This window comes from Cryptomeria japonica, chromosome 10, assembly GCF_030272615.1.
Source record: "Cryptomeria japonica chromosome 10, Sugi_1.0, whole genome shotgun sequence".
NCBI classification, from domain to species: Eukaryota; Viridiplantae; Streptophyta; class Pinopsida; order Cupressales; family Cupressaceae; genus Cryptomeria; species Cryptomeria japonica.
The window spans coordinates 447,324,889-447,342,402 of NC_081414.1; the positions used below are offsets into that span (position 1 = coordinate 447,324,889).

Consider the following 17,514-nt stretch of genomic DNA (forward strand, 5'->3'; position numbering starts at 1 on the left):
CACTTATAAAGTAACTTTTTGACTTAGGAAAGTGAATTCGATAATCTTAATGCATCTTGAGGAGATTTGCATTCTTGACACTTTGAACCAGCAATGTGTCTTTGAAACTTTGAACCTGGATAGCTTTTCCAAATTCTGGTTGCAACAGTGGACTCGGAACAGAAAACCAATTTCACTCACAAATTCAACAAAACTTGAAATTTTAGCATTTTCATGCACCTGGATGAGATTTGTCTCCTATAAAGTTCCATTTTCTGGGCCTAAATCTACCTCATTTATTCTCCTTCATTCTCAATTTGTACCTTCCTTTCCATGATAATGAGGGAAATTCTTCCTTTCCATGATAATGAGGGAAATTCACGATATTCATTTGGCTTCAAACATTTATATCACTTACGCAAAAACCAACAGCATCCCAAATGGCCGAAACAGGGTTCAAAGGAATAAATGACAATCTTGAATGGGATTGTTTCACTAAAGGTACAACAAGAGGTGAGAGTGAAAACAATCGTAGTAGTAGAGCCAATTCAACTTAAATGATCATTTTATTTCGATGAAAAATTCAGGAATCAATGTTCCTAAAATTGTTGATATATATTTCCACCACATATAAAACTACATGGAATCCAACTATGGATGGTTTGTGACAAGGATCAAGGATTTTATATCTAAAGGAATATTTTTGCAAGGGGCGACATACAATATGAGTACTTCCCACAACCCTCAAATGTACAAGCAAACAAAACTGAAATAAATGACTTTTCAAATACTTTGCATAACAGCAAGCTTTTCAAATACAAATGACTCTTCTGCAGTTAACAACACATTATTCACATAAAATTGCTAAAACAATAATACAAGGATATACAGATATAGTAAATAGATGTGAAAATTAACAACAGCCCAGAAAACAGTAATCCAAAAAGAGTCATTTTCATGTGCTGCATTAACACACCTGCTGCTGGACTAACTGCTGAGCTGACTGATCCTGAGCCCAGGCATAGGCTTGAGGCTGTGACATCCTATAATATGGTTCCTTCAAATCAAGCTTGCTCGAAGATGTTTGCAGTATACCTCCTTGGTCCGCACCAGCACCCCACATTTTTGCTTTAGACAGCAGACTTTCATTTAGTTTAAAACATACCATAATTGAATGCTAATTTAAATTCATCTCAATATATACACAATAACCGTACCTGACATGGTGAGATACATAGTATAGCTCTGAGCGCTGTGAGCAACCATATGGAGCCGACCAGTAATAGTCTGCCCAGCCATGACATAGATAGGCTGAGACAAGACACAACGAAGTTGATACCAGTGTGTTGTTGGTGCACCAGGTGCAGTGGTGAGCCATCGTTGCACAGCACTGCAAAATAATTCCTTTTTGATGTTAGCTACGTGAGAAACTCTTAATTGTTAAAACTAAATACTAGTGATTCCTCAAAAGAATTGACAGTTAAAATGAAACGAGCATTTATTTGAAAATGTGATCAAATTGATTATCTACTAAAGATACTCATATGGCAAATGTTCAAATTCCCTTAGTTGAAAAAATTGCCCGCGAGTTATTCGCCATTAAACTCACGTATAAGTTTCAGAAACACTTGAGTCAATTTAAACTCGTTAAACTCACTGAAAATCGCGCATAAACCCTGAAAATTTGAAACAAAAAATAATAAAAGTTTGACTTCGAAAACCTCATAAAAAATTCACTTTCGAGCATTTCAAGCAGCGACAGAGGAGACAAAAATGTGTGACGGAGAAGGAAGGCAGCACAGGAAGCAAAAACGCATGATTTTTCGATATCACATCTGTTGTTATCCTTTTGCTTACTGATGTATGTTGTGATTTTAGTGAGTATTTTTGCCCAGAGACACATCTGGTGTTTTGTGAGTCTAAATGCATAATTTAAAGTTAAACATTTATTTGAATGCCAAAATCATTAACATAGGGTCAAGCATTTAAAGTAAGCCATTGTGAGTATTTTTGTTTTGTGACCCAGTGTTAGATATTTTAGGAGTTTCAAAAGCAGTTTTAGCTAAGTGAATTTTATACCATGCATATCCAATATATTAAGCCATTGAATTTTGTTTAGCTGAAACTGTTTGTCAATGAATTTGTTTACTTAAAACTATTTGTCAATGAATTCTTATGCTCATACCCTTGACTTTGCATCAAGATTTATTTTGCTTTAGACTCAAATAATGGTAAGTCTTAATTTGATACGTTGACCAGCATTAAAAAGGATTTATATAGACATCTAGATCAGGAGGACAATCCTCAATAAAATAATGGTAGGTCTTAAAATGAAATGTGCTACCATTAAAATAATTTGTTAATGATAGCAAATATGATTAAAAATTAAAATAACAGGAGATTATTTGCTTTTAAACTCAATTTTCTGTTCATCATAGCAGATTTCAAGATTTTCTGTTCGCAAAATGTTCCTTACTTTTCTCCAAGCTCACATCCATCTCTACTGCCTTGCACAACAACCCAGCAACGTTTCAACCTGTATTTTCTGTTCATAATTTTTAGTTTGCAAAATGTTCCTTAATGGGATTCACTAATAATGCATGAAACCAGTTTGCAACTTCATTAATATGTTGGAGAATCAGTTTACAACTTCACTAATAATATTGAAAGGCTAGTAAAATCTTTACCAAATCTGAAAAACTTGGTCACTGAAAATTTTGCCTTGGCCTATGCATTTGAGTATGGATGAAAACACGTTTATAAGTCTTTTATGCTATATTAATTTTTTATGTTGTCTTTCTCTTTTGCTAAGTTCCCTTCCTACTTCTCTAGAAGAAAATGGCTTCTTCAAGTAGAGTTGGTGGCAGAAAGAGGGACACTTGTTGGAAACATGGGACACCGGGTCCAACTCGAGGAGATGTCATTTGCAAACAATGCACTAAGCCTATGAAAGGTGGCATAAATTGGCTCAAGTAACAAATTGCAAAGATCGAGTGCCAAGATATTACACAACGTGATGAATGTCCTGAAGAGGCTACAGGGGACGCAATAGCAATGCTTGAAGCATATGACCAAAAGAAGACAGCAAATAGAGAACAATAGATGCAATGGCAGCCCTAAGGGCAGAGTTGAGTTCTATAGGACCACATGCAAATGTGGGGGCCTCTAGTTCTTCCCTTGGGCCATGGATACGAGGATTAGGAAGTGTGGGCAGCCATATGCGAAACGTTTTTGTTCTACATAACACTTTTGGCGCACAACCTAGATTATAAGGCACTGCATGGAATAAAGAGTTGCACCATGAGGCAATGTTGGTGTGAGCTAGATTTTTATTCTACAACAATATTCCATTCAATGTTGCTTCTAGTCCATATTGGAAGCAATTGGTCACTATATCGACTGTGGTAGGTAAGGGGTTCAAGGCCCCAAGTCGATATGAGTTGAGTGAGCCATTATTGCGGTATGAGATCCAAAACACTCACCGATTAGTGGAAGAGCAAAGGAGTATTTTGGAAAAAAATGGCTACACCATTCTATATAATTGGTGGACTGATGGCAAGAATAGGACACTCATCAACTTTCTAGTTGCTTCAAGGGGGCAGTTAGTATTTTTAAAATCAATTGATACCAACAAATGAAGTGAAGAATGCAGAGACATTGCGCAACATGTTGGATGACGTGGTGATGGAAGTGGGAGTGCAAAATGCCATCTTGGTTGTGACCGATAATGCTAATGCATATGTGGCAATCTGCAAACTTCTAATGGCTAGGCATCCGACATTATTTCGGATCCCTTATGCTTCCCATTGTCTTGACTCGCTCCTTGAGGACATAGGGAAACTAAGTTAGGCGAAGAAAGTGGTTGAAGATGGAAGGAATATCACAAAATACATGTACAATCACACGAGTACTGAATCTTATGAGAGAGCACATTGATGGTAAGGATCTAGTGCGATCGGGGGTCACACGCTTTGCTACCAATTTCCTCACCTTGCAGAGCATACTAGCTACACTGCCAAACTTGAAGCTGATGTTTGTGAGTGAAAGATGGTTGGAGAGTCCTTATACTACGAAGCCTAAAGTAGAGAAGTTGTAATTGCCATTTTTTATGCTAATTTTGCCAAGATGGTGGAGGAGATCATCAATGTAAGTTTTAAAACTTTAATCAATGATTTATTATTTAATTTTCTAAAATTACAATCTACCGATTTTGTTAAATTTTCTATATGTAGGTATCAGAACCGTTGGTGAGGGTGCTCAGAATGGTGAATTGGGATCATAATTCCATGGGGTACCTATATGAGGCCATGGATAAAGCCAAAGAGGCGAATGGCACACGTATAGGTCAAACAAGACCAAATATGTGGCACATAATTGATCGTAGGTGGACCCGACAACTCCACCACCATATTCATGTTGCTGCCCACTACTTGAATCCCAAGTTTTTCTTCTCCCCAACTTTCAGAGTAGATGCAAAGATTAAAATTATCCTCGACACATGCATTCAAAGATTAGTTGAGGATGAGCAGCTTCGAAACCTAATACTTGATGAGTTGAAAAGCTATAAGAGGGCCAAAGGGCCATTGTTTTCTTCACTTGATTGCAAACGTAGGAGAGACACCCTACAGCTAGGTAAAAAAAAACATATGTTTAATTTTATTTTACCATTTATTTCACTCTTTAAGTTTATTAAAAAAATTTGCAAGTTATAAATAACATTTTTTATCCTTGCAAATTTGTGGTGGAAAGATTATGGTGCCAAAGCGCCTAATATTTAGAAGCTTGCCATCTACATATAATCGCAGTCTTGTAGTGCTTTTGGTTGTGACTGCAATTGGAGTGTTTTTGAGGCCATTCACACAAAAGTGCAATAGGTTGACTCAACAACGCTTGAATGACTTTGTCTGTATGCGGTACAACCTTCAATTGCATGAAAAGGTGCAAGGACAAGATTCACATGAAGCACTTGACTTGGATGACATTGATCCATACTCAGCAGATTGGATTGTTGCGACTGATAATGTTCATGTTGACGTGGATCCATTCCTTGCTGATGACCAGATAAGTGAGTGGGAGAGGGCTGCATAGCAATGAGATGCGCAAGTGGCAGCACGTGAGGAGGAACATGAGCTTGGTGATGCAGCAAAGGCACCTATTGAGGCACCTATGACTATGGATGAGGCACCTATTGAGGATGTTGTAGCTACTTCAGCACCACCCACCCAGCGACAACAGTCTTTTTTGAGCTTTAGTCGTAGACACAATTTATGATTTCCAATTTTCATTGATACCAAAACTTGAACTTAATTTGTATTCAAAGGTTGTAGTTAGTTTGTGGTCTATGACATATTGATATGTATTGAACTCAATCTTATTCAAAGGTTGCACTTGTTTTTTGTTGTATGCTATTCATTTAACTCAAACTTTTCTTTATATATGATGGAAATCAGTATATGTTCTACAAATTTGGTGTATATGTGTTTTCTTAAGAATATTTTAACAAATTGTATATTTTCAAATGTTTGATAACTTTGCTGAGTTATTTCCGAGTTTTTTGGTGAGTCCCAAGATTTTAAAACATTTGGACCAGCTGAGTCACTACCAAGTCCGAGTTTTTCAACTATAGTTCAGACCATAAGAAAAATTAGTTGTAACACCAATGAATAACTCCCAAGATATCCAATTAATCATAAAGAGAAAAGGGAAGAAAAAACAATATCAAAAGCAAATTGAAATGACCCTAAGGCTTAACTTGACCAACATATGTGCATTCTGACATTTAAAAAAAAACCGTATCAACTTCAAAGCAAACAAAAACAAAAGAAAGAAATTATATTAAGGTCCATAAATAAGCAAAAAATTGGTCAAGCAATTGGAACATACATCAGTTACAATGGCAAACAATAAAGGCAAAATGGTGGGCCCTAGAGTCATAGCAAATACAATAAAGCAAGAAAACATTGAAAACAAAGAAGTAGACACATAGGGTTAACCAAAAAAGGTTAAACTTCAAAGATGAGATTTCACAAAATATTGCAATAAGTTATCCAATTACATGGACTCTTGCACCTAGAAAAGTGAGATTTGCCCAAATCATAGTTTGAAGACTTAGACTTCGACTTCGACTTCGACTAGGCAGCCCAAAAATTTAACTTGGACTCGACACTCCGCACAGACTCAACAAAAAAAAAACTCTCATAATTACACGAAAAAATACATTGATAAAACATAAATATATATATTGACAATCAATTTGTCATGATCAAACATTACATGTCATATTATCCTCAAACTGTCAAAACTTAAAATTTAATAGCTTCAAAGTCAAACAATACATTGTAATACAACAAAATTATGATAACAACATTATAACTATATACATATGATGATATGCCAAAATAAAAATAAACAACTAAATACAATTTTTATCTGGCTTTCCTCTCCTAGTGTAACTTAATTTTTCAAGCCTTGAACAACAAAGTAAGTTCATATTTGATCAACTTTGAATGCTTAAAAATTCTCTTCTCAAATTATCTTTTTGTTGTGTTGATTCCGCATTGGGTGAAATGGGTGAACAAGAGAAAAAAATAACCAAAAAAAGTTGAAATCTTACTTAGAAAAGCAGGGTTGTTATGCGCAAGTCCCAAAGAAATGAGTCTGAGATCAAGAATTGGGAGTCTAAGACCTAGGCTTGGAGAGTCTTGGAGCAGAACTTGGCCAAGTACTCTCCAAGACTCGGCTAGACTTAGGTGTGAAAGTCTACTTGACTCAACTCAGCTAGCTCATGGACTCGGGAGTTTGTAGAGTCCTGAAAAGTACTTGGGGAGTCTTCAAAATATGGCCCAAATATATGACTTGAGAAATAGTAGTTAAAAATAGCAATTCTAAAGATAAACTAAACTAAAACAAATAAGGAAATGTTGACTCTCTGCCCAAAGATTCAGGTTAAAGCATACTCAACTTACTAGTAAACTTTGACTGTCAGAGATTAACTGATATGAACACTAGCATTACATGTAAACTTTTAAGCAAAATATATGAGTTAGCAAAGGCAATAAAGTGTCAATATTACTGTCGGCATTCAATTGCAGACCTTGGTGTCTAACTAAAATTGAAGGCAAAGAAACAATAACAAATTGCTGACCTTGGTGTCTAACTAAAATTGAAGGCAAAGAAACAATAACAAATTGCTGACCTTGGTGTCTATGAAATGCAGAAATTCAAATCATAAAGAAACAACTAAATGAAACCTCCATAAATCTCCATAAGCAAGACGTTTTCCAGAAAACATTTATAGCTAGTTTATTATGTTCGCATAATCCATACTTCTAAATGGATGGATAATACATTAATCAACCTACAATGTGCATTTAGTGCAAGACACATTTTTGTTATTAAGTCAACTTTCTATTCGTATTATTCATCGAAGACACCTCTGTTAATTGTACAGAGGACTGCATCACATGTTAGTTGTTCTTAAATATTTGTTTTTATATACATTCAGCTGAGATATTACCACTTCATTTCACTGTTGACTCATGCATTTCTATCTAAGTACATGCAATGAAGATAAAACCCTGAAGAATAGCTACTTGAAAAGACAGCAACTTCTGAATATGCACTTCAGTATTTTGAAGGAACTATCCCGTAAAATATCTCTCATTACTTTCCACTACTATCCACATCCCATGTTGTTTGAAGTTTGAACACCTTTTCCTCCATGTGATTACATACTCTGCTTTGTGAACCATTCTGAGTTTAAGAGGGTTTCCTAGGGCCATTGCCTCTTTGTTACCAAAACAGACGGTCTAAAGTGATACAGAAGCACCCAGGTTCAGTAGTGATCTAATGTCACTAAAAACAATAATAATGAGAATCCAAAAGGGCTCAATTGCTACGACAGGATATGATGAGAATCATGAAAGAATTGAAAGCAAAGAAAGGAATCAATAAAGAAACTAATGAACTATGGTGTACTGAATGCAAAATTGAGGGGCACGTGAAAGGTAATTGTCCTAGAAAGATGTTTTGTGAGATTTGTCAGGCGATGGGTCATTCAATAAAGGAGCGTCCCTATAATTTAAAGACTAGAAGTATGCAAGTACACTTCACATAGGGAGAGCCTAGCCCATTGAAACCACAGAGTACATTGCTAGGTAGTTATCAAAACTAACAAGGGCGGAACCACATGAAGTATGACTCCAAAGCGCATCCTATCATACAGCGCCGACAATGTAACGAATGGGGACACTTTGTCATAAACTGCAAGAATAAGAAAGACAACATACAATTAACGTGCAAATGGTGTGGACCAGGTGACCATAATGACAAAAATTGCTCGACGCAAAAGGGCATTAATATGTTGGACGTGGAGGAATAGGATGAGGCAATTCTAGCAATTATGAGAGCACAGACAAGGAAGGCTATATACTCGAACCCTTGTATGGAGAAAGAATGATTCTGAGAAGCTAGAGTAGAAGTAGAAAAAGTGTTGGCAAAGGAACGAATAACCTCCAATGGAATTGCAAGTACGTCATTGCAATCGAAGTCAAAGAAGAACATAGTTCGGTTGGTGCTATACACAACCATACCCATCAAGATGACAGACCACCTTCAAACTATATCGCAAGTTAAGAGTGGCAATTACCAACATGGCCAGTGACGACACAGTCAACCAGAAACAATGTAAGCCACAAGAAGAGCTCACGGGGAAACGACCATGTGAAGGGAATGAGGATGGTGATCCAATGTTGTTGACGGTGAGCATCCAGAGGAAACCAGCCATCGTCGAGATGGAAATTATGGGAAGGAAAATGATAAACACCATTGTTGATGGAGACTCAGGAGTAAACATATAGCCAAAAGATACTTGCAAATGCCTCAAAAGATCAACACTCCAGCCACACACCTTCAACTTGGTAGGTGCCGACCAGCACGAAATCAAGCCAATGGGGACGTTGATGGCACAAAAAGTAACAATTGGGACACAACAATTTCTCTTGGACTTGGTCATCATTTCTATACATTACGAAAAGGTAGTAACAAAACGTTAAAGGTTGGGAATTTGTAAAAGTTTTAATTGCAAATAGGGTGGGACATTACAAAAAGGTAGTAACCAAACCATATTTTATCAATGATCAAATTATTAGTAGTTGTTAATTCAAAAATTTCAACTTGTATGATACATGTGATGTAAAGACTTCAATTTTGCTATGAAAATACAAAGAGAGAATCTATAGCTTTTTTGCTTCTCTCCTTTTGTGACAAGTTTGCATGCAAGTGATCTTTGAGTGCTGTAGAGTTGACTTTTCCTCAACTCCAATATGGTATCAAAGCTCCAGATCTGCATGCCCCTGTTCTCTTCATGAGAGATTTTGGGCCTTGTTCTTTAAATCTGTGTATTCAAGGGTTTGTGCAATTGCTTTTTTCCATTTCTAGGGGTAGCTGACTTTTTGGTACATTTCGGTGCCAAAAGGACCTCACAGTTGGATTCAGGAGTCCATTTCCACGAATTTTGATATAAAATTCGACTTATTTTGGAGTCAGGTGTTCTGGAGGCAAAAAAAATTTGGCCTCAAGCCGTATGACCTCAGGCACGCAAATCGAAAAAAAATATAATAAAAAAAAATTTGGCAGTTTTACGACTTGCCTAGGCCGATCCAAACTCCTGCCAACCGTCGGTGGTTTGTAAACCGCCGGGAGCCGCCCTCACAATCTCTGCCGACACTCTGAGAGCGGCCAGCAACTCAGGCCCCGCCAGCCGCCCGGAAACCCCACCGGCCACCTCGCTCCCACCGAACCCCGTCGCCTGCCGCCCGCCCTCCGCCTGGCCACCACCCAGCCGCCACCTCCCTGCCACCAGCAAGGAGGGTGTGTTTTTTTTTTAAGGTTTTTTACAGGCTAATGGTTTTTTTGCCATAACTTTTGCAAACGGAGTCGTTTTTTGCAAAACATTATATCGTCAGAAAGCTCTTACCAGCTCTATCTAGATCTAGAGGTTTGAACTTTTGATTTTGCTAAATTGATGGCGTTTTTTGCTATCAAAGCTAGAGGTTCTTTTTCGCACTCTGGGAGACATAACTTGTGCATCCGAACACTGTTTTTCGAAAACTTTATATCGTTGGAAAGCTTGTTCTGTGTTCTTTCCATTCATATGAGTTTTCTTTCCAGATTCTTCTCCAGGTATATTTAATTCATTTTTTTTCTTTTCAACACTCTGGTGAATATCTTGGATGTTTCAGGTCCTGGGATCTCTTTCTTTGAGTAGGATGTCTCGTCTTTGGCTATTCTTTCTGTTTCCAATCTTTTGTCTCTTCTGATCATTGTAGCATTTTATTTATACAAACGCATTGAGATAAAGTGCCATCATGCATTGTATACTTGGGATCTTGCACATCTTGTGCCTTATTGTGCATGCACTACTTATAAAATGCAATGGGGGGGTTGATGTTTGCCTTTGTTTGCCATCTACCTTTGTCACGTGAGTGTTCCTTCCACGACATTAGCCTCATGATGTGTGTCAAGTGAGTGTTCCTTCCACGACACTATGTACTTTCTTTGCACCTTCGATGTTCCTGGTTCTTCATCCTGCAGTTCTTGTTGGCCGTCATTTTCAGTGTACCTATCCCTCTCCCTTTTCAACATTATGGGGAATTTTGTCCTGTTGTTCTAATGCTTCCTTGGTTCGATTGATCAGCTCTTCAGGCTTTGGTGTTTCATGCCATCTGTATCTTCGAGTTCAGTTGTTTGCCTTTGTTTGCCATTTGATTCGAGTAGTGTCATTTGAAGGCACTCATGCAGATTACAGTCTTCTCTACCTGATCATGTTCTATTTCAGTGGAGGTTCTTCAGATCAGCAGTTACTCTTCGATAGTGTTTGCAACTATTTCATGCTTCAGTGGTGTTCTTCATGCTCTTCTTTTTGTTCTTATCTTCTGGAACACTCTTGTTTGGAGGCTTCTTGGTCCTTCACTTGAGCTTTCATCTCTTCTTGGAGAGGAGTTTTGTTCCCATAGGGTTTTCTCCTTTTTCTTCACTTTACAGAGATTTTATTGTACATGGGTACCTCATCAAGCCTAGTTGTCGGGACCCATTGTTGCTTTCCTGCATTTTTTACATGCTTTTTTAGTCCTTAGTTGTTTTTTAGCTACTCCCTAAGTTAATCTTAAGGGGGGGTGTTAGAGTAATCTTTTATTAGCTAATAATTATTTATTTAATTATTAGTCTATTATACTCTATGCTTAAGCTAAACTTAGGAATCTTATAATTCTTTAGGGTTTTTCTCCTTTAGGGTTTCGAATGTCCTCTTATAAGGATTCTCTCTTTGTATTTTCATAACAACTGTAATTATTGAATTGCATTCTTGTTGCACAATCAATATGACTCCTCTTTTCTAGATCTCTGAATTCTGGCCTCCATAGCTTTTTTGCTTCTCTCCTTCTATGACAAGTTTGCATGCAGGTGATCTTTGGGAGCTGTAGAGTTGATTTTCCTCAACTCCAATACATGCTTTGTTTGTAGTGGTGACCAAATATGATTTGTTTGCACTAACCTATCCTTGGGAAAAATTTGAGGTTCGTTTGTAGTTGTACTAGACAATCGTGGCAGAGATTTGGGGTTTATTTGTAGTAAGCTTGCCTTGGCGGAGATTTGAGGCTCGTTTGTAGTAAGCTTGCCTTGGCAAAAATTTGAGGCTCGTTTGTAGTAAGCTTGCCTTGGCGAACTTTTGGGGTCCATTTGCACTTTGAAACTTGGGCGGAGAGTTATCATTCAATTGCACTTTGAAACTTGGGCAGAGATTTGGACATCATTTGTACTAAGGTTGTTTGATGAAATTTATCTCTTTCCCTTTGCATGAACAACATCACTTTGTCAAATTGGCCATTCCACCTTCATTTGTAGTGCATCATTCAAAACCTCACCTTTTGCATTATCAAAACCCTCCTTGTTGAGTCAGATGTTTCTCCTTCGTTTGTGCTAAGTTGCCTTGAGCAATCAACTTTTGATCATTTTGCCTCTTCAAGGTGGATTGGCATCTTTGTGCTCATTCTTAGTAGATGATTGAATTTACCAACTTGTGATTTCTTTACGTAATAAGGCAAATCGGCCTTAAGGGTTTGATTTGTACTAACATTGTTGGTAGAAGCTTAAATCACTCTCTCTTTTGAATCAAAGATCTTTCAATGTCTGATCGGCTTTTGAGGTCACATTCATTCTAAATCCTCTTACGTTTCATCAAGGCTACCATGCAAGACAAGATCATACCTTAGTTCTACAGTTTCTCTCCAAACCCTAATTCAACCTATGCTATGAGATTTCATTGTTCGCCTTGCCTCGAAAGCAATTTTGATGATTCTCCCATCATTTGACCCATACTACAAATTTCTACTGCATACCTTTCAACTATGAGACTCTTCTTTTGCCATCAAGTTTTGAGATGTCCTAAGGCAAGGAAAAACCTTCAATTTGGAGTCTAACTTAGAGTGCTAGCTACTTGATAAATTGGTTTATGCTGTTGGAAGTGGAAAAAAAGGGCGTCCCCATTTCCAATGGGGTGATGTGTGAAAACGTCACAACAGTACTCCACCTTCTAATAGCTTTAGATGGACTCTTTGGCCCTATCCATAGCCTTATAAATGTACACAATTAGGTTTTGAACGCCCTCTAATAAATTGAGAACTCTAACCAAGGAATCCAACACCAACAATTTACAAATACAAGAAAATTTAAGTTCGAAATTTATAATGAAAAACTAAAATCAGAAAATTAAAAAATCATTTTGAATTTTAAATCGATATTTTGAGGTTACCTTCACACTCTTTGTAGCTCTTTGACCAAAAGAAATAAATCAATGACTATCCTTCCAACCCTCTCTCCTTTAGGCTCCTTTGAATACAATGAGTCTAGCCATGTTTGACTCACAAACACCTCTCTCAAGGAAGTCAAAAAACCAATAATGCTTTCAAGATTAGGAAAATGATTGAAAACCTTGTGACACCCAATCACAAAGGTCAAGGTAACGTGTTAAGCAAGGGGTCCAAAAGAGTGACAAATGCCTCTCTTCAAGCGATATCTTTGTCACCACATATGCTACTCCATGGTCAATTAAAATTGTACTACATTCTATATGCCCACCTCCAACATAACTTACAATAAACATTGATTTTGAATTTTATACTTTGTTAAAGGCATCAATTGACTTCATAAAACAATTCATGTCACCATTTGAAGCTACCAAAAAGTTGGTAATGGTGCAATTCTTTCCAGTCGTCCAACTATCTGAAATGATAGTGGAGCCATATTTCACCATTGTTTTCTCTATTATTCCACAACAAACTTAGTCTCTCCAATTGCATTCATGAACAACCTCCCACATAAGTCTTTCTGAGAAGGTTCCTTGTAACCTTTTCATGCTATTGTCAACGCAATTACCTAATTCTCCCAATTAAAGGGGAGGTTCTTTAGGTACCAAAAATTGCAACATGCCTTATTTGTTTCTCAAGGCACCTCCCTATTCCACCTCGTGCATTCAACTAGGAGTTATGCTCCAAGTATGTTTCTGGGTACAAAAAAGCTATGTGGTGTGCATGTAGACACTCGACTTGAAGTTGATGAAGAGGGTTGTCGATGTGCTTTGTGTGCATGGATCATAAATGGAACCCATATGCCTTCAAATGTAATATTTTCATTTGGTTTTGCTTACATTTCAAGACCATCAGCACTAGCTATGGTTTCCCGTGTATTCTCCCTTTGTAATTTTCTCTTTTGTCAATGCAAGGTGTGCATTTTTCTTTCATTTTATCTATTTTGTGGTGTTGAAATAAAGCTTGGCATCATGATGAATAATACTTGCAAGATGGTATTTCAGGTGATTTATGCTTCCATCATAAGGAATCTAGCATCTTGAGCAAACAATTGTCCCAAGTTTTGTTCAATGTATGCCATATTTATGAGCAAGGTCTCTAGCTCCGGCTAACAAGTGTGTGTGACCAACATCGATTGGGTTGTGTTTTAGCTTGTTGTAGAGCGAGGTCCTGATCCCAAGGATGTTCTATTTGCCATTGTATCTAACCTACAAGTACAAACTACAACATTTTTATATTAAAATAAAAAAATAATTAGCCTAAATTCAATATAAATTTCTATAATCAAAATAAATTAAGCCTAAAATTATAATAAATCCGCATTTATTAGTTTCAATCAGCATATATTTTATATAACCTTATCATTTTATTCCCATATGAAGGTTAAAATAAAATAAAATAAAAAGTGTATACAAAAAGAAAATGAATGCATTAAAAAAATCAATATAAATGAGCAAAAACTGTTCATAAATCCAAAAAATTTCAAGTAAAATTTGAAATACAATTGTTTTAGGAAATGAGGAATTGTTTATAAATGCCAGATTTTAGCACCTAAAATGAAGCTAAACACTTGCCAAAAACAATTTATTAACCACCTTTAAAGTTATTTGAATTTGTCTTTCAAATTCTTGCAATGAGCTCAAGTGGAGGCATTTATAAGGCAAAATACTGAATTTTTTTGGTGTTTTATTTTTGTTTTTGGTGCATTCCACACTTTCTCCATGTCTAAAGAGCTTTTAGGACATACTGAGTTCCTAGTGTGTACTTGCAAAAAAATGAGTGCTCAGCAGAAAGTTTATGGCGAATATTCACCAGAAAAAAACAGCAAGTACTCAATAGAAACTTGGCGAATTTTCCACCACGTTATTCATCATGAAAAGAAATCAACGAGCCAGACCTGGTTTGCAGACTATGATTGACTTCGAATTCCAACATTGGAGACGATTTAATTCATATCATGGCAAGTAGCAATGCTATGAATGTGATGGCGTCAATCAAAGATCTTGTGATGTGACTGTAACAGAAGTGATCGAGAACGACAAAACATGGTCGGGAGAGACATTGAAGACAAAGAGCTAACCAAGTCCAATAGTCAGACTAAATCAATACTATTAATTTGGCCACCATTTTTTTTTCTCGTTTTTCCATGCACTCCAATATTTACTTTTGTTTTCACCCTTTATAAGTACATCATCTTGTTAAAAGAACAATGTAAATATAATTTTTATGTTATTTTCCCATCTAACTTCTTCATACTCACTTTTTTATTTTCGTCTCTTACATAAAACTTGTGTTAATATAGTAGAACAATTAAAAGTATTAACATTTTTACATAATCTGAAATGAGATTGATCATTTAATACAATCCGTGTCCATGATTGATTTAGCATGTAAAGTCACGAAAACTCGTAGGAACTAAAATAAATTAGTGTCTAATATTGAACAATGAACATCTATTGTGAAATTGGAGTAAGACAAACTAACATCAAAATAGTATTTTAATAGTTGTTTTGTTATTATCTACATGCTATACATTTAGCTCACCTTAATTCCCATTTTCAAGCTAAAATATGTATATACTCATGTTCCACGTTGGTGAGAGATCCAATATAGAGGATTTTGGTGGTTTATGTTATCACAAAAGCTTGCACCCTTGCTGAGCTATCAATTCAGTAACCTTGTGAAACACGGAAACAACCCCGAAGTGTGGGACCTTGAGCAAGGGAGTTGAATCTCCGAAGAAGGCCGGCTTCCTTCTCAATCCAGGTGCAGGTGTTGAACCAACTCAACACTTCACAACTTACTCCTAAGCCTATCCTAAGAACTTGCAGAGGTAAAGGGAAGAAAGAAATGCTTGAAATAAAAGGAGGTGATGCACCAAGAAGAGATTGTTTCTCTCCCTACCCGAAATGACACAAAGAATCAACTGAAATACCCAGGAGATGCACAACTTTAGTTGTATGAATGACCCCAACACATGTATGGAGGTTAGAATTTGTTGAATGTCAAAGGGGAGAAGATTTCCTACAAGTCATGCTCAGAAACGAGTAAACACAGCATATATGAGAGAAGAGCCACAAAACATACACCTCTGATGAAGGTAAGGAAACATACACATCATAGAATAGAAGTGAAAGAGCATAGAATAGCTCAAGCCAGCAGGGAGAGAACCCCTTACAATGAGGCTTAATAGCCTTTATATAGAAAAAAGGTTACAAGACTGATCATGACCCCTGTGTGTGTAGGAAAATGTCACTCTCGGAGTGCAGGGAAGTGCATGCACTTGACTTTTGTACATGCAAGCAACCTAGCCATACCCTCAAAAGGCAACCCTGAGAAGGGTGTGGATTGACTGACCTTCCAAAGTCAGAGCATGCAGACATGACATAAGTCACCACAACAAGCATGGCCTTGTACCTCTCTTGATGGAAATCCTGCCAAAAACATTAAATGCACCCTGTGGCTCCACAAAAGAAGGTGCACAAGTCACAAAAGTCGTCGGAGCATTTAAACCTTTGAGTGTTGCTCACGCCATCCGGAAGTGTTGCCAACCGGAAAGAAGTCTGAGGACTTCGGAAACTCAGGTTCCCGAAGTGGGGAAGACAAGGAAAGAACTCCGGAACCTTGAGGTTCTGAGGTTCCGAGAAGGAGAGAGGAGAGCAGCAGGGAACTTCGGAATCTTGGGGTTCCGGAGTTCTGGGAAACTGAAAAAAAGGGCTAAGGAAGGAACTTTGGAACCTCCGGGTTCCGAGAAGGAAGAAGGGAAGCAAAGGAAGAGAACTTCAGAACCTCGGGGTTCCGGGAAGGAAGAAGGGAAGCAAAGGAAGAGAACTTCGGAACCTCAGGATTCCGGAGTTCCGGAGAAAGAAAGGAAGAAAGGCCAAGAGGGAACTTCGGAACCTCGGGGTTCCGGAGTTTCGGAGAAGGCAAGGGAAAGGAACCGAGGAACTGAGAAGGAGGCAACGAAAGGGCAAGACTTAGCAAAGGAACCTCGGAACCTTGGGGTTCCGGGGAGGGGAAGAAGAAGTGAAAGGAACTACGGAACATCGGGGTTCCGGAGTTCCGGGGAAAGAAAGAGGAGGGGAAAGAAAGGGAGGAACTTCGGAACCTCGGGGTTCCGGAGTTCTGAGAAAAGAAAGGAGAGGCAGCAAAGGGAAGGAACTTCGGAACCTCGGGGTTCCAAAGTTTCAGAGAAAGAAAAAAAAATGGAGAAGACAAAGAGAAGGAACTTTGGAACCTCGGGGTTCCAGAATTCCGGAGAATGAAGAAAAGGCTATGGGAGGAACTTCCTTCGAGCAAGGCAACACCTCACACTTCATAATTCTTTTGCTTTTCTCCTTGATCAACTGGGGCAGCGCTGGTCCATGGATCGTATCTCTGATCGATTCTTACTAATGGACCAAGGTTGTCATAAAATGACAACATTTTTGGCGATTTCTACAAGATGCTTGCCAGCTTAGCATGAAGTCTAGAAGCCTTGAGCATCCATTGGGCACTGAGTCATGAAAGACCCAAAACATGTGTGCACCATCACTTGGACGAAAACTAGAAACTAGAACGCACACCCTCTTAAGGAGAATGTGGTAGGTGCACAAGCACTTGTGAAAGCAAAACAACCTCTAGTCTAATATTTACATAGTGATCAACACCCTCTTCAGAAGCAGGGCTTGAG

At 37.8% G+C, this 17,514-nt stretch overlaps 1 protein-coding gene across 7 annotated transcripts in view; it reads right to left on the reverse strand.

Annotated features, from left to right (window-relative positions):
- The window catches only part of LOC131067540 (probable histone-arginine methyltransferase CARM1), a 253,344-nt gene that overhangs the window by 31,976 nt on the left and 203,854 nt on the right, over positions 1-17,514 (reverse strand). For all 7 annotated transcript variants that reach the window (XR_009111832.2, XR_009111833.2, XR_009111834.2 and 4 more), the window contains exons 13-14: positions 1,197-1,369; positions 956-1,107 (exon numbers count right to left, since the gene is read on the reverse strand). Coding sequence is in view for 4 of the 7 variants with exons in the window: in XM_058002590.2 (XP_057858573.2) it covers positions 956-1,107; positions 1,197-1,369 (325 nt within the window). In the remaining 3 variants the exon portion in view is untranslated. The remainder of the gene's footprint in view (positions 1-955; positions 1,108-1,196; positions 1,370-17,514) is intronic.